The sequence below is a fragment of the Ylistrum balloti genome, unplaced genomic scaffold (assembly GCF_031769215.1).
Source record: "Ylistrum balloti isolate Yb309-2 unplaced genomic scaffold, AGI_CSIRO_Ybal_v1 Utg369988, whole genome shotgun sequence".
NCBI classification, from domain to species: domain Eukaryota; kingdom Metazoa; phylum Mollusca; class Bivalvia; order Pectinida; family Pectinidae; genus Ylistrum; species Ylistrum balloti.
Window position 1 is genome coordinate 219,745 of NW_026782072.1, and position 18,985 is coordinate 238,729.

General features: G+C 34.9%; 1 protein-coding gene across 1 annotated transcript; it reads right to left on the reverse strand.

Moving 5' to 3' along the window:
• Positions 1 to 814: 814 nt before the first annotated feature.
• LOC132547923 (uncharacterized) lies at positions 815 to 15,413 on the reverse strand. Its single transcript, XM_060211731.1, has 15 exons — positions 15,201 to 15,413; positions 14,926 to 15,024; positions 12,446 to 12,589; positions 11,716 to 11,811; positions 11,305 to 11,434; positions 10,573 to 10,724; positions 10,205 to 10,267; positions 9,915 to 9,980; positions 8,685 to 8,794; positions 5,882 to 5,942; positions 4,875 to 4,880; positions 3,684 to 3,728; positions 1,800 to 2,020; positions 1,278 to 1,365; positions 815 to 883 (listed from the first exon to the last, which is right to left on the reverse strand). The coding sequence occupies exons 1-15, from the start codon at positions 15,411 to 15,413 to the stop codon at positions 815 to 817; spliced, it is 1,563 nt and encodes a 520-aa protein (XP_060067714.1).
• Positions 15,414 to 18,985: the final 3,572 nt, after the last annotated feature.

Sequence of the window (18,985 nt, forward strand, 5' to 3'; positions counted from 1 at the left end):
TATAAATATGACCAGTAAATAGGTTTACTGACAAGTGTATACCTATCACCCCTATTTCTTTGAGAGATTTCCACTCTCACATGTATTTCAAATCAATTTCCAGAAACTTGTTCATTATTCATAATCTTTACCTTCAAAATTCATAAAATCAGTCAAAAATGAAAACATCAATTCTCTATTACTTTTGAATAAAGTTGAGAAATATGTAAGTGATATTTTCTTCACATTACTTTTTCATTGACAATGTAAATAACTGACACTCTTTAATTTATTTGTTTCAGTATCTTTTGAACAAAGAAGACAAGCTATAATTTAAAAAATCTTTAATTGATAATAATCAATATATGACATGATAATAAACAAACATTGTCCAGTAACACAGCTGAATGTGAACATGGTACCATCACAGTGATGTGCTAATAAAATGTGTACATGTGCACCAAAAAGTATTCTCCTCACACAACCACACTTCACTCTCTCTCCTCATTTGTGCATGATAATCGTTTTACAAAGACTCTATTGTTAACATCTAGCCACAAATTGTAACGCTTTCTCTCAGTCAATCATATAAAGACTAGATCAGGTAGCATTTCTACAACTTGAGTGTGTATGCTCACCTCGAGATTTTCTTCCAAGTTCCAGATAGTGCTTTATAAATAATCTTTTAAATACTTTTGAGATAGGTGTATTCTCAAGAATATCAGTTATGGTTTATTGAATTACAGTTAAAAACTTGTTCATAAAGACTAAGTTCCTTAATGTAACCACATATAAGTAGTCTATATCTTGCTCCACAAGACATGATCACTGTTTTCTATGATGTCTCGATGTTTTTTCCAGCTTTCATGTAGTTCATCCAGTTGCTACTCAGACATTTTGCCTCCTGCAAATATAAGTAAATAACTGTAGCATAAAAATTGAACAAAATAACATGGCAAATACTAATGTCATTCTGAACGTTGTCTTTTGAAAAGATATCTTTATTCTGTATTTTTCTTGTTTCAATGTGTTTGGATAATGAAAGAATATCTACAGAGGTTATAACATTTAGTTTTGGGAAAATTTCACAAACTAATATACTAAGCAGTTTTATCGAGTGTCTGGAGACCAGATTATGATGACATATATTTCTCTTTACCTAAGAATGCTCTAAACAGAACTTGGTTAAAATGAATTGCATTTAGACAAAATGGTTTAGAAAGTATTTATACCTAGCATATCACAAAATGACATATAGGAAGCAACATATGTATATGGAATGTAAACTTGTTACTTACAATGACCTTTGTCTTGCCTCTGATTTCATCCATGGTGAGGGGCAGTGGTGCTGGTTTTGGGCGACTTGTTTCTCTAGATTGCAACATTCTTCTATGAAAAGGAAAGAAATAGTCAATTAAATAGTACATATTCATCTTTCAGTCAATAAAAAAGCTGACTAATAATAAATGTGATGTGTAGATTACTAATATGTAAATCATTTTCATGCTCTGCCCTTTTAGGAATTTGGCTCGCATTTACCCCATAGTATCATAACAGAAATTTCTACACCTAATCATATTAAGGCGCTCATTGGTCCAGGTTACATGGTCATGTAAATGCGACATTTGACAACTTCTTCAAAAATACAATGATGAATACTTTTATGTACATGGGAGCAGGGGATATACATGTCCTAAAAACATATGCTACTTTCATTATAATCCTCTAAATTTATACACGATAGTTACCAGGAAATTTCAGCTGCATACCAAGCTCAGGATTTCACTGAAAAGCAAAAATTGAGATTTAGAACTAGTTACCTGCGAAGCCCTGGTGTACTGACAGCCTTACTCCCTCTAGACTGTAGACTCCCACGGGAACGGAGGCTACTTCTGGATTGTAGAGAGGTCCGTGAGTGAATACTGCTGTTACTAGAAGATCCCCCACTGTGGTCATCCTGCATCAGCTGACCACCAATCTCTGCTACCTGGAGGTCTTGCTGGGAGATGTACTCATCCTCAGGAGCAGGCAGCACTGATATCTACAGACAGAATTAACACAGGACAATGTAAAGTGAGGAATATCTACAAACATATGACAAAGTAATCTGAGCAATACAGCACAATATCTACAGTAAAAAGCAGCACAAGACAAAGTAATCTAAAGAGTACAATATCTACAGAGAGGACAAAAATCAATATACCTTTAATTATTAACTTATATTACGAAAGTTGGCATGAACAATATTATTATTCAATATTCTATCGCAGATATCATGCAATTATCATACACCATACTCTGGTCAGCATCATACCAAAAATGTCTCATGCTCACCAAGTACCAGGATTGATCTTTAGTCTCGCTCTCATGATTTACACTATTCTTGTGTCACAAGTATCAAACGTTATACCATTTTATTATCACACAATTAACTAGCTTACAAAAATCACAACCATGCTCTAGTCTGGATCCTCCCCAGCCAGGGAGGACTTGCATCATCTCTAGCACTTGTCATACACTGTTGATTCTAAAGCTTGATATATTCCAACTTCAGTGTTATGTTGATTATCATAAACAAGTCAATTGCATCATTTAGGTTACTAAATGTAGCAGACCACCTCAACTTCCAGAGAGAATTGAGACAGATCATTTTATATTTCTGATCAACAGAATACATATGCAGTAGCAATAAGCACTTTGAAATGTGAAAAATACATTTAATATTTCTGATGCAAGCTAAATATTTTTCAGTTGAATGTTTTCACTCCGTTGATAGCAGCTAGGTCTAGTTTCCAGGCTTTTCATATAGCAACAAAAAGCTAGGCTATATAAGTATAGGGTATATATTGCATCACCTCAAACACAAATTCTCTTCTAATACAAAAATCTCATATGTACAATGCATGCTTTTTTACACAAAACAGTATAATATGAAAAATGCAGATATCAAATCTGACAAAACAAAGCTCAAAAATCTTGCAATTTTTAGAGAATATTTTGTATAACATGGCTTTTTGTAAAGTGTCACACAAAATGTAATTGATAATATACTGCAGTGTGTGGTATAGATTGGGCACTCTTGTGTATTGAGTGCTGTTTGGTTTTAATGTTTGTACAAACCAGACGGTGCATTACATGAAACCTAGACATTGTATCTTTAATGATGGTGACACCCTGTTACAGTGAGACACAAAAATCACTTTTGTGTGATGAATAAACTCTAATTCAGTAAGTAACAAAACATTACTGATGTTTTGAAAAAAAATAAATAGATCAATAAAAAACTGTTACTTTATGATATATAAGTTAGCTCAAGTTTCCTCAGGCCTCAACACCAAATGATAGACATATTAACGTAGGGAGAGAGGAAATTCTGGCCAATATCCATTGTCTTTGGCAAAGTTCTTATGTCAATTGTTATCATGTGAGCGAAGTTTACAACCGTTCTATCTTACATTGGATAGAGAGGTTAATAAATGTTTACTTAAACATCTGATCAAAGATCTCTGTAAAATTAGCAGAACTCATCATTTTGATCCAAGTGAAGAATGTGTAAAAAGGATATAGAATCATTCTTATTTAGGTGTGCTAGTGTCTCCAACATCAATGCAAGCTAATAAGTGCATGTCAATACATGATGTATATAATTGAGTTAGTTTTGAACACAAAATTACACATCACAACTCTTTAAGTGATAAACATACAAGATTCTGCATTCCACTATACACAGACGCCTGAAAACAAGAAGACTGAAATGTTACAAAGGGCTCCTGATGTAGAACTAGGAAATGAAATGTGACAAAGGGCTCCTGATGTAGAACTAGGAAATGAAATGTGACAAAGGGCTCCTGATGTAGAACTAGGAAATGAAATGTTACAAGGGGTTCCTGATGTAGATCTAGGAAATGAAATGTTACAAGGGGTTCCTGATGTAGAACTAGGAAATGAAATGTTACAAGGGGTTCCTGATGTAGATCTAGGAAATGAAATGTTACAAGGGGCTCCTGATGTAGATCTAGGAAATGAAATGTTACAAGGGGTTCCTGATGTAGATCTAGGAAATGAAATGTTACAAGGGGCCCCTGATGTAGATCTAGGAAATGAAATGTTACAAGGGGCTCCTGATGTAGAACTAGATAATGAAATGTTACAAGGGGCTCCTGATGTAGATCTAGGAAATGAAATGTTACAAGGGGTTCCTGATGTAGATCTAGGAAATGAAATGTTACAAGGGGTTCCTAGAACTAGATAATGAAATGTTACAAGGGGTTCCTGATGTAGATCTAGATAATGAAATGTTACAAGGGGCTCCTGATGTAGATCTAGGAAATGAAATGTTACAAGGGGCTCCTGATGTAGAACTAGATAATGAAATGTTACAAGGGGTTCCTGATGTAGAACTAGATAATGAAATGTTACAAGGGGTTCCTGATGTAGATCTAGGAAATGAAATGTTACAAGGGGCTCCTCAAGGCTCTAGCAAACTGTCACCTAGGGATTAGTAAACTATTGCAGTAAAATATGTTTCAATGGACAGCATTAACCAGAATAATTTCTATATTTCAAAATGTGTATTGAAGGTAGTGGGGCTGTACGTAGATAATAAAAACAACATGGCTTAATAGAGAATGATGTCATGAACAGCTACAAAAATATGGTGGCCAATTGATTAACATGTAGATTAAGGGAATGTCACTTACCAGTTCATGACAGAGAGCAATATGAAAATTTCACAAAACACTTTATGATAATTTGGAGGGTTTAGAGATGTTCACCAAAAGCTAAATGTTTTGAGGGTTTAGAGATGTTTGTCAAAAACTTAATGATAGTTCTGAAGGTTTAGAGATGTTCATATAAACCTTAATGATAGTTTTGGATGGTCAAGAGATGTTCACCAAATACTAAATATTTTGAAGGTTTAGAGATGATTGCCAAAAACGTAATAATAATTTAGAGGGTTTGTTCACCAAAACTGTGGTTGATAGTTTGAAAGGGAAAGAGATGTTGGCAAAAACCTTAATGATAATTTGGTGGGTTAAGAAATGTTCACAAAAGCTTTAATGATAGTTTGGAGGGCTTAGAGATGTGACTGATGAGAATATATTTTTCTCATTCTACTGAGACATTTACACTGTGTAGAATGAGGGGAAAATTATTGTTTGGGCTCAGACGGTTGTACATGTAATGGGGAAAAGGGTGTAGTCAATCAGGACTCTATTATAGGTATATGTACAAAAATGTATTGAGGTACCAAATTAAAATGGTATCAAGTTCAGTGGATTTGAGGAACATTGGGACTTATATCGTTATTCAGGAAAATCAGTTATAGATCTTATAGGTGAATCGTTCAAAGGTTTTGTGGGGGAAAAGTTGGGACTCGAAAATCAATACAATTCTTACGTTAAAAACAGATGGCAGGAGCTGAAAAATGATAGTGTAATAATTTTTTTATGAATTGAGCTGTATTGTGTAATCTTCCATCAATATCAGCAGCAACTGTACGTTGTGAATTGAGGCAAGAATGAGAAAATCACTCATCCTATATTGAATTATCATTTGAATTTCATGTTAATTATGGTTGTAAAAGAAACTGCATGTGTCTGGCTGACCTACTGACTGAATACTTATAATGTTAAACAGATCTTTTTGTTGGTCTTTATTAATGTTACAGTGTATTACATCTCGTAATATTCACCTGTGCTGTTACAAAAATATCAAATTTATATCTAACGCTGTATAGTAATACAAATAAGACAAAGAATGTATTACAAACAATCTAGAATCAGACATGCCGCAAAAAACAGCTCCGACATTATAGATCTACATAGCAATAGTTACATAAAGCAGAAAAGACCATTATAGATACATCCACCACTGTACATATTACAATGGCAATACCTACCACATCCCGAAGTGAATTTCCATCCAGTATACCACCAAACTCACTATGGTTTTCCATTATTCTGTATAAAAAATAATACAGATTTATAAATGAAATAATGACATCAAGAGAGGATCTTGCATATAAAACACATCTAGGTATTTTTCATTTCACCGGGCAACTGCAGAGGTAAAATGTAGCATTTATGACAAGTTTCATGAATCTCATTTGAAATGGAAATGAATATAAGATTGTATCACATAACCAAGATACTACTTAATAAGACTGATATAAAATCTCAATTACAGATATTCTTGCTCCTTAACACTTACTTAGATGTTATGTATATGACACCATGGTGTTATTCACTATTGAAACAATGGATTCTTCAGCCAATCACAGCTCTGCTAGGTGTTATTACAAGTTTGGTTATAGCATAACATATTAACAGGGTTACAAGTCATGTAAAGCATAACCATTAAGAATGTCCATAAAATTCTGTGAATATATGAAAGAGGAAAAGATGTTCAGATAAAAGATAATGGAAAACTTGACAAATGAGAGAAATTAACAGAAATTGCTGAAGTCATCATTTTTTGAATAACAGATGAAAAGAGACCTTTATCTTAAGTAACTAGTGCTGGGTATCTACAGTAAATACTGTCCAGTGTTGTACCTAGATGACCAGAGCCAAGTGTCTACAGTAACTACTGTCCAGTGTTGTACCTAGATGACCAGAGCCAAGTGTCTACAGTAACTACTGTCCAGTGCTGTACCCAGATGACCAGAGCCAAGTGTCTACAATAACTACTGTCCAGTGCTGTACCCAGATGACCAGAGCCAAGTGTCTACAGTAACTACTGTCCAGTGCTGTACCCAGATGACCAGAGCCAAGTGTCTACAGTAACTACTGTCCAGTGCTGTACCCAGATGACCAGAGCCAAGTGTCTGCAGTAACTACTGTCCAGTGCTCTACCTAGATGACCAGAACCAAGTGTCTACAGTAAATACAGTCCAGTGCTGTACCCAGATGACCAGAGCCAAGTGTCTACAGTAACTACTGTCAAGTGCTGTACCCAGATGACCAGAGCCAAGTGTCTACAGTAACTACTGTCCAGTGCTGTACCCAGATGACCAGAGCCAAGTGTCTGCAGTAACTACTGTCCAGTGCTCTACCTAGATGACCAGAACCAAGTGTCTACAGTAACTACTGTCCAGTGCTGTACCTAGATGACCAGAGCCAAGTGTCTACTGTAACTACTGTCCAGTGCTGTACCTAGATGACCAGAGCAAAGTGTCTACAGTAACTACTGTCCAGTGCTGTATCTAGATGACCAGAGCCAAGTGTCTACAGTAACTACTGTCCAGTGCTGTACCTAGATGACCAGAGCAAAGTGTCTACAGTAACTACTGTCCAGTGCTGTATCTAGATGACCAGAGCCAAGTGTCTACAGTAACTACTGTCCAGTGCTGTACCTAGATGACCAGAGCCAAGTGTCTACAGTAACTACTGTCCAGTGCTGTATTTAGATGACCAGAGCCAAGTGTCTACAGTAACTACTGTCCAGTGCTGTATTTAGATGACCAGAGCCAAGTGTCTACAGTAACTACTGTCCAGTGCTGTACCCAGATGACCAGAGCCAAGTGTCTACAGTAACTACTGTCCAGTGCTGTATTTAGATGACCAGAGCCAAGTGTCTACAGTAACTACTGTCCAGTGCTGTATCTAGATGACCAGAGCCAAGTGTCTACAGTAACTACTGTCCAGTGCTGTACCTAGATGACCAGAGCCAAGTGTCTACAGTAACTACTGTCCAGTGCTGTACCCAGATGACCAGAGCCAAGTGTCTGCAGTAACTACTGTCCAGTGCTCTACCTAGATGACCAGAACCAAGTGTCTACAGTAAATACAGTCCAGTGCTGTACCCAGATGACCAGAGCCAAGTGTCTACAGTAACTACTGTCAAGTGCTGTACCCAGATGACCAGAGCCAAGTGTCTACAGTAACTACTGTCCAGTGCTGTACCCAGATGACCAGAGCCAAGTGTCTGCAGTAACTACTGTCCAGTGCTCTACCTAGATGACCAGAACCAAGTGTCTACAGTAACTACTGTCCAGTGCTGTACCTAGATGACCAGAGCCAAGTGTCTACTGTAACTACTGTCCAGTGCTGTACCTAGATGACCAGAGCAAAGTGTCTACAGTAACTACTGTCCAGTGCTGTATCTAGATGACCAGAGCCAAGTGTCTACAGTAACTACTGTCCAGTGCTGTACCTAGATGACCAGAGCAAAGTGTCTACAGTAACTACTGTCCAGTGCTGTATCTAGATGACCAGAGCCAAGTGTCTACAGTAACTACTGTCCAGTGCTGTACCTAGATGACCAGAGCCAAGTGTCTACAGTAACTACTGTCCAGTGCTGTATTTAGATGACCAGAGCCAAGTGTCTACAGTAACTACTGTCCAGTGCTGTACCCAGATGACCAGAGCCAAGTGTCTACAGTAACTACTGTCCAGTGCTGTATCTAGATGACCAGAGCCAAGTGTCTACAGTAACTACTGTCCAGTGCTGTACCTAGATGACCAGAGCCAAGTGTCTACAGTAACTACTGTCCAGTGCTGTATCTAGATGACCAGAGCCAAGTGTCTACAGTAACTACTGTCCAGTGCTGTACCTAGATGACCAGAGCCAAGTGTCTACAGTAACTACTGTCCAGTGCTGTACCCAGATGACCAGAGCCAAGTGTCTACAGTAGTACACAGGGGACACAGTTTGAGATTTTCTTATTCCATATAGTTAGCAGTCATTTAAGATCACTATACCTGCTAGCTGCAGCACTATGTGCCATTGCCATTTGATGCATTCGATGCAATTTTCGAAGAAATTTCTTCCTTTGCTTGATCCGCACCTTCAGTTCAGCCTGCCTTTGCATCTGGAAAATGTTTCAAAAATACATATTTCTGAAAGTATTTTTGATGTACGAGTCTTCACAAAAAATATTTAAACATTCATTTTTAGTTAAAACTTAATTCATTTGAATATATATGACAGATGTAATTATTTATTCCAATGCCTCTCCTAAGATTTGAACGTGGGACCTCTGACTTACCAGTCTTATTCTCAACCAATGTAGCTGAAGAGATCTCTCTAGCTAAGCAGTAGATTATGTTTAATACTTTACCAGTGTTACATACAGAAAATACAATATACTTTCATTAAAATAAGAACAATACTCAGAATAAATTGTTAGCTAGTCACAGATTATTTACTTGTTTTAATACTACTATATAATACAAAGTTAAGTAGTAACAAGAGGCACCAGGGCCTTAACGGTCACCTGAGTTTTATACATAACATGTCATAGTAATCATTTTGTAAACATGGATACTTGAACATTAACTGCCATCCATTGTTAATATTTCTGACCAAGTCTCAATTATTGCCATTGAAAATTAGTGAAACAAGTCACTCTCTCTCCGGCGGAAATGTGAGACCCTGGGGTCATAAAATTGAGTTTTGGTAAAACATATTAAGACCTTTCTAACCATGAATCATGTTAGTTTCTATCATATGTGGGACTAGGATTTAAAAACAAATTTGAGTTAACTTGATCCTTATAAATGGCTCTGTCTATCAGCCTCTAGAGGCCAATCAGGGTCAGTAAAAAAAACCATCAAACTATCATTATATACTAATAATTCTAATCAAATTTGAATTATTTCCATTGGAAAATAAATGAATTATGCTCAAAATGTAATTTTGGTAAGGCACAGACACTTCTATCAAAAAAAATTATCTGATTCTATCATATCTGAATTTAAGTCATCTTAACATCTTTTGGGCCCATTCTTCAGGCCCCTGGTGGATGGGGAGCATATGATTCACTATTTTGGTTCAACGTCGGCCATGGAAAGTTTCTACAAAATTTCATTAAAATTGGTTGAGAGGTTTTGAGAAACAGAAATTGTCAATTGTTTCTGGATGGACAATACAACAGATGAAAATGGACAAAAAGAATATTGTATCGTTAGATACTAGAGTATGGGACTGACCTCTTCTGGGTCTGCAGGCTTCTCTCCAAAGTCCAAGGTGGAACACTTCAGTGCTGGCATCTGGGGCTGAAGTAGAAACGCTTAAACTTAGACTCAAATATTGACAACACATTTACATTCATGGCTCCTCTTTTAGAAAGAAATGTCCAATTCTCAACTTCAGACACATATTTCTGCAAGAAACAGATTCATACTAAATATTTCTCAAATGGAGAAAGTTGTGGAAACTTACAAGAAAAAGAAATATTTCCAAATACTTTCAGAATTGGATGATCATTTGAACAGATTACCTTTGGGAAACGTTTTTCGAGGTCAAAGATCCCTTGCTTTTTAGAGGTTCCTGCTTTTGCTTGCTGAAAAAATAAATTAATAGGATTTTCAAACAGTTTGGGACTACAAGTACAATACATCTCAAAGTCAGCAGATTCAAATTCAAACAATAGGGATTTCAAATATTTTTACTAGTATTACATACATTTGTATAATGGTATCATCACCTCAACATAAAGAGGTTATGAAATACAGGCTCACAAAAAGTTTACAACTTGAAATTGCTGTTAATTTCTCCCTTGGACATGGTAAAACTGCAGTGGGAGTAAAGCTTTCCTATTTTGTTATATCAGACTGGTATATAAAAGGTTATGGTAGACATAATTACCTCATCATATCTGGCTGCAAATTGGTGAGTTACAGCCCATTCCTCCCTCGTGGGTGGCCGTGATGCTTCTGTGATGTGACCAAGAACACGAGGATTTGAGGGAGGAACTTTGGGTAAACTCATGACAGTACTGGCTGCTACAGACCCAGCATCTACAACAGATAAGTAGGTATATATAGGTGATAACACAATCACTTCTTACAAAGGGATGAAATACTGGATTTCACCTGGCAACATTTGATGTTATAAAATCTAATACAAGCTAAAGAAATTTTAAAACTTGACACTCTCCAGGACTCATCTTTTCTCTGGAATTATCACACCCCTTATCTGGACACCACATATCCTAACTTCAATTATCTCAACTCCTATGGTGTTCTTCATATATTCTTGGTAGTTAATTATTACTGTAAAAGTTGTGTCCCTTTTCCACTGTACCGTTACTTATGCTACATAAACTATACTGAAGTCTGACAGTTCTCATGATCATTTGTCATGAACTATATTTTGACATCATTAAAGGAGTGAAAAAAAAATCACATATTTGAATGGCCACATGACAAATTACACATCTCTTAAGCAGTTCGGATGTATGGCATTTTGTTGTATATGGTTTTACGATAAAAATAATTTCAACTTTGATTAGGCTTTAATTATGCCTAACTGACTAGCACAGAGTAAGGTGATTAATTTGTTACAATATCTGTTCATCATTCATGACTCAAAATTCACCTGAAGTTTTTGGATTTTTAAAATATGAATTGAAGACTTCTGGTTTTTTCAAATCTTCTCTGAATTTGTCAATATCATATTGTGTTTTCAGTTTTCCTTCCTTCATTAACTTGTCCTGCAGCTCCACAACCTGAAGAAGAAATCACATTGTTAGTCTGTATATAGTTTGTAGGTATGAAAATAACAAAAGTCTAATTATACATTATATCATTTGTATTACTTGTATTTATAATAGTGATATATACTCAGTAAGATATTGACAGGCCTAGACTTCAATTTTCAAATTATGCCTATTACCAGTTTTTGACATAACTTCCTTTCAATTTCTCCAACACACTATAGTTTTACTAGTGAGTTTTCATACAGAATTCACCATGTAACATCTGTAACACTGGTCAGTGATGTGCCTACCTTTGCCACATCAGACTTGGGCATGTCCTTGAGGAAGTCACTGTTGGTAGTCAACATATGTTTCTCCGTTTTCTTTTTGAATATCTGTCTTTCTGGCTTCTGTAGCAGAATCATTAAAACCATAATTCACAATAATATCAATCATATAAAAATTGAAACGTTTTTAAGTCTGAAAATTTCACAATGACATAATCACAAATATTACATGTAAAGTGAGATACTACAGGTGAGATGGGATACTATAGATACGACAAGTGACCTGAGATACATTTACTACTGGTGACATAAGATACTATAAGTGAGGTATGATGTAAGATAATATAGGTGAAGTAAGATAATAAAAGCTAGGAGAGATGTTACAGGTGAAGTCAGATACTATACATGATGAGACGAACTACAGTTGGAATTTGATATTACAGGTGAACTGAGATACTGCACATGATATAAGGTAATACAGGTAAGGTGAGAAAATAAAATTCAGATACTACAGGTGAGGTGAGATATTAGAGGTAGATTGCGATTAATTGAGATGAGATATTACAGGTGAGGTGAGAGACTATAGGTAAAGTAAGATACTACCTGTGAAATGAAATTAAGTGAGTTGAAATGCCACAGTAAGGATGAGATTATATATACACATGAGTTAAGATCTTACAACAGAGTTGAGATTCTAGAGGTGAACATGAGTTTGTAAAGCAACACTGAAACAGTTTTATTTTTTTCTATTAGCCCTTACCAAATCCTCTGGATCCCCCACTGGGTGTGTATCATCCCGAGGTGTATGCAGCCTTGTCATCATGTGTGACACTTTTTTAGAGAAATACTGGCTCCCTTCTGGCATTCCCTGCCTCTCTTCCATCAAATGCATGTACCTCTACCAAAGATAAACCTCTCGGTTAGTGTCTGATATTGTCTGTCTCTGGCTGGTACCATCTCTGTTTGTCTAGCCTGCTTTGTCTGTCAGTTTACTTTGTCTGACCTGGTTTGTCTATCACTTTACTTTGTCTGACCTGGTTTGCCTGTCACTTTACTCTGTCTAGCCTACTTTGTCAGACACTATACTTTTTTGGCAATTTTAGTCAATTCACCATCAAAATTTGTCATTTAGCACTATTTTAAAACCAGTAAACCATTTGTCTACCTCATCATAAGTATCATCTGTTTACTGACTAGTTTTAAAATCATCCTATAATGTTGGTCAGCTTGTCCATAGAAGCTGTAGTCAATCAATTTCATTCGCCATGACTTCAAGGTCGTCTGCCTCAGGACTTGTCCATCAGTTCTCAAACTTGTCAAGTATGTATTTCAGTCTATACATGTACAAGGAACTGCTCATGATACAAGTAACCAGTGTGAAGTTGACAAATAGTGTAACATTTTGCTAGATTTAATTATGTATTCAACTTTGAAGTGATAGGTGGGAATGAAAATTTTCAAAAGAACAGGTCTATAAAATCTCCCTATAATGCTATCATCATTACAGTAAAGTAAAGCTTCATTCTATACAGATAACATTTGTATCTGTATGTATAATACACATTTTCAAAACGATAATTGTGAAATACAGTTGATTATCGAAATTCCAGTAAGCAACCTTTACAGAAGACTGTATTGTAAATTCCTTGTAAATCTACCAGGTGTGCCATATTTGCACTTAATTATTTTAATGACCACCATAATCTGGAGATTAAAATTGTAATCCACAGAGTTTAATACTACATATCCTTTATAGAATTAAAAGACTAGTCAGCAGTGTCACCTATTAGACCTACACGTGTACCTACTGTGTGTGTGACAGTTTGAGTGTTACCATAGACACGAATAAACAATGAACCACTAAAGAAGACATTTGACTGTTAAACAGCCTTTTGATCAACTAAATACTTTATAAGCATAGTTAGTATATAAAATCCCTAGGCTTATCCCATTCCCCTATTTCATAAAAATGAATTTAATGAACTTGAGCACTTTTCATTTACACAAATTATTTTCAGGTGAGCTGAATTATGTCTTTGAGGTTTTTTGTTTTGTTTTTAACAAATTCTTGATATTCTGAAGGTAGTGTAGGGCATGATTTTCTAAGTCATCCTTTGTGTTTAGAACATTCTGGTACATTGGTTTTATATCTATTGATCGCAATATAATCAGAGGTTAACAACCATTGAATTAGTAAAACAAAACAACAATTCTATCAAAATATCAAACAGAAGCACAGCAAAAGCATTGTCATAACATTATGACAATTCTCAAACAACATAATGAACACGAAAATCTCCATAAGGTATGTAGTGTTGCATCCTTTACAACACAGCAGAGAGTAATTGTAGTCACAACTATTTTTATCTCTCCAATTTTTTTTTCGTTTTTAAAGTTGGAGATGGGGTTGGAGCATGGAAATGTAGCTTACACTAATTAAACTACATTGGTTGTTATTACATTTCCATGCATTAAGATGTAAATCACTTTGATGCTGACACTGCTTCACATTATAATTAATGTTAATGTTTACACACTGACTTACAAAAGTGTATGACTGTGTTCTGCTATTGTTTTACATGATGTTGATATAAACCACAAAACATACTGAACTACAGTACATGTAATGTTACACTAGCTATATCTCATACTATTTATACCAACTAAGTTTGGTTAAACAAGTAAAATGCAAAGCAGAACAGTCCTTGTCTTTACTTCCTAAATCTAGTGTAATTAGGTTCAGTTTCATTTTCAGAAATCTGTTATAATTAATTTGTAGTCATTTGTTAACATGATTTAAAGCAGTATTCAAATTAGGACATCTGTAAACAATGACATGATTAATTTTTCACAAATTATTTTCATGCAGCAATATCACATCAAACAAGTACCGCATTTTCCCTCAACAAAGTGGCTTGGAGAGACTTAGAAGTTCTGTAGTTGTGTCTTATTTTCCTTGCTTGCTGTTTAAACAAAATATTGAATAAAGGTCCCATTAAGATTATACTTATAGGTGAGGAAGATAATCCTGAATCTTCAATATTGTTTATAACACACACAAAAATATATATTGATAGATTTTAAATAGATATTCAAATACAATGCATAATCTTTAAATGTAGATTTTTAAGGATATAATTTCTGGGCAGCAGAATATCCTAAAACTTTTTAAAGTGTTTGAATTAATAATAAGTGTAGAAAATAGAATTCCCCAGTATAGATAAACAGTAATACCTCCTCTCTCTTTTTGCGTCGCTTTTCCTTGATATCTGTTTCTTCTGGTTCCTTCACAATCTTTTTCGGTTGACGTTCCTTTTGCGTTCTACGATATTCCTGTAATAGTCATCAAAACGCCAATTACCAAATCTGACAAACTCATACACTTCAAAGAAACCCTGTTCTTTTTTAGAATTGATGGTTATTTATTCATAGTAAAGCTTCTGCTATATCCTGACTGCTTTCACATTAGAAATGACAGAATAAGACGTCTCTAATAACTGTACAGTCACCTTATATTTGTTTTCCTTTTCTTCCATCCCATATTCGTTAAGTACATTGGGTAGGTTTGATTGACTGTGAACCTTTCCTTTATATCCACTTTTTATCCTGCCCAAATCTACCCTGACTGCATTTTTGCCCTGAGTGTCAATCTCCTCCTCGATAGTGGCAGGATTCTCCATATTCTGGTTGAGCTCCTTTTGGCCTTCTTCATTTTCTTCCATCTTTAACAATGGTAATAAAAAGGAATGTTAGGTCTACTTATTTATTGTGTATATTCATTGTAATGACTTATAATATATATATATATATGTGATAATGTTGATCCCCGCCAACGAACAGATTCTTACTTGCTGTTATTTTGTTTATCATATCATCTTGTTGAAGGATAGGAGGTCGGGTATACATAAGCATTGTATTAAGGGACGGTCAAAGATGCACAATGCATTTTTACCGATCACGCCAGCACGCGTCATGTATACTTTAATATATGTGTGGATATTTTCCAGAACTAACGGAGATGTGTACTGTAGCAAGCTGATACACCGTGGACATCTAGGCATGCTTGTCTCGCCGTTCTGCCGCAAGGACAGACAGTCTTGACAGTATCATTACTAAAGATAGTTAGGCCGAGACTGAAGCATATGAGGGATACCAAATCGACCGTATGTCAGGTGTTCATACATATTTTTGTTTAACATACTGTACACGCGTCATTTTCTGATCATTTTATCTGATTTATCATCGATATCTTAGCCCAGCACAGTACCTTTAAAATATGCACATGTAAATCCAATGACAGCTACGGTCCACATGTATGTGAAGCGTCAAAGCTTCACAGTAAGTCCGCCATTATTGTTTACGTTGTCCATGGTTGCGCTCAAACTAATGATGGAGCCGAGGACGGTAAGTCGAAACGAATAAAATTCCGGAAAAGGAAAAAAAATATCCGAAAAAAATATCATAATTCAGTTTCCCCACATAGTCATGCCAATATTACATAAATATTGCAAAATATGGCAAACAAATTTGTTGACAATTATTTTTGCATATACTGAAATAGCAAATGTCTATTCCAAAAATCACAAAATAACTGTTTTTTTTTATTTTCTTTGTTCTTTTTTTATTTTTCTGTTTTGTCGTATCAATTTGATTATGCCTTTTTTTCTTGGTATGAGGGCCTCTCTAAGTTACATTAAAAAAAGTTACAAATGACCTACAGTAAAATGGTCAGCTTTACCTTTAACCTTAAACAATACAAACAACAATTACAATATTTGAACTTCAGAAAATTGGCATGCTTAATTAAAAGGATGTGTTTGCTATATATCATTGTATTTGTCAATTTTTCAAAGTTGAATAATTTTTTAGTCTAATATCATATGATTAAATACAAAGATACCATTTATCCAACTTCTTTTTTCTTTCTTCCATTTTGAAAAGACCCTAATGAGATTATAGTAGTGGCTTTCTGGGTATTTCTAGGTAAATAGTTCTTATAACTGCTATTTTAATTATGCAATTTGATAATCAAGCGCAATATAAAACTCAGCTATTCATTGGTATGCTGCAATGTGATCTAAATAGTATAATGTACTTTTTTTAATGTACCAACTGTGACATTATGAAACATGCTTTTTAGTTCAATAAGTAGTATTCTTACCTTTTAAAAATAAATTGTAATCCAGACAAAGTGATGAAAAAAGGAAAGAAATAAAAGTAAACTTTAAAGTCCAAGGGGTAAAAATTCTGTCCCAATGAGGTATAACACAATAAATCAACACTTGTTTTGTATCCCTTTATGACAAACCCACAAAGCTCTCGTGGCATTATGGAAAAATCTGAAAATCAGTCCAATCTCTGTCTTAATGAGGTATCAGAAGTGGAAACTTCAACTTTAATGTAACTTGTTATCATAAAGCAACATGCTGATTTTCAGGAATGTCATCAGGCTTGACAAAAAAAAACAACAAACAAACCAAACAAACAACAGCAAAATCAAGAACAAAACATATTGAAAACCTCAGATGGTAGTGACAAACGGACAGACATACATACAGAGAGACAAGAAGGAAACCTTTATTTCAAAAATCCCCTTTCTTAAACATCTCTAGGTTAAGGATTGTTTCTCTTTTCATTTGTGCACATGTTTAGTCAGTTTCTCAAATCACTAAACACAGAATGAAATCATGCTAAAGCATGACAAAAGTTAAAGTTTCCAAAATAAAGTTTAGGTGCAGACAAGCGAGGCTGAAATACCTTCAATAACAAAAGTGATGGCCAGGTGTGTGAAGTTTGATTAAAATCCTTCAAGGAATGAAGCCACTGCATTGCTGACAAGGGATTTCTTAAAACAGCAATGTTAACAATGACCTTGAACCTACAATTTTGAAACTCAAACTTGTTTGAGATATTATGATTCTTTATATGAATTTGAAGTTGATCTATATCGCTCCTGGGAAAGATGACACTATAGTGCTAATATGGATTTTAAAAGATACAAAGCCCAAACTCATGTGATATATAAATGTCATTTAAAAGTGTATGTTTGATAAAAATCCTTCCATGAATGAAGCCACTGAGGTGATAACAAGGATGTTTTACAATTCAAAAACAGTGACATTGAACTTTTATAAAAATGTGATTTTCTATCAAAATCCCTGAAATGAATCTACTAGAGTGTTAACAAGAATTTTTTTAACAATAGTAATGATGACATTCACCCAACAACCCTCAAGCTCAATTGGGTCCGAGATATTATAATCTTTTATCAGTACTGACAAAGATTTAAAGGAAAATCTGTGGGAAAAAACTAATTGACCAAAGCAGAACTTGACCTGCAAATTATATAACTATATACCAAAATACAGTTCTATATCTGTATCTCGTACCAAATAACAGTTCTATATCTGTATCTCATACCAAAATACAGTTCTATATCTGTCTTGTACCAAATTACAGTTCTATATCTGTATCTCATACCAAAATACAGTTCTATATCTGTCTCGTACCAAAATACAGTTCTATATCTGTGTCTCGTACCAAAATACAGTTCTATATCTGTATCTCGTACCAAATTACAGTTCTATATCTGTATCTCGTGCCAAATTACAGTTCTATATCTGTCTCGTACCAAAATACAGTTCTATATCTGTGTCTCGTACCAAAATACAGTTCTATATCTGTCTCGTACCAAGTAACAGTTCTATATCTGTATCTCGTACCAAATTACAGTTCTATATCTGTATCTCGTACCAAATTACAGTTCTATATCTGTATATCACAGACCAAAATACAGTTCTATATCTGTATCTCATACCAAATTACAGTTCTATATCTGTATCTCATACCAAATTACAGTTCTATATCTGTATCTCATACCAAATTACAGTTCTATATCTGTATCTCATACCAAATAACAGTTCTATATCTGTATCTCATACCAAATTACAGTTCTATATCTGTATATCTCAGTCCAAATTTCTTTTCTATATCTGTATCTCTTTCCAAATTACAGTTCTATATCTGTATCTTGTACCAAATTACAGTTCTATATCTGTATCTCATACCAAATTACAGTTCTATATCTGTATCTCATACCAAATTACAGTTCTATATCTGTGTCTCGTACCATATTACAGTTCTATATCTGTATCTCATACCAAATTACAGTTCTATATCTGTATCTCATACCAAATTACAGTTCTATATCTGTATCTCATACCAAATTACAGTTCCATATCTGTATCTCATACCAAATTACAGTTCTATATCTGTATCTTGTACCAAATTACAG

Bases quoted from the DNA above. Each gene is read 5' to 3' on its own strand.
- LOC132547923 (XM_060211731.1), bottom strand. From the start codon at position 15,413: ATGGAAGAAAATGAAGAAGGCCAAAAGGAGCTCAACCAGAATATGGAG. The intron at 12,590-14,925 runs GTATTACTGTTT...TATCTTTGGTAG, and splicing joins GACGCAAAAAGAGAGAGGAG to AGGTACATGCATTTGATGGA. The intron at 11,812-12,445 runs GCTAATAGAAAA...CTGCTACAGAAG, and splicing joins ATCCAGAGGATTTGGTAAGG to CCAGAAAGACAGATATTCAA.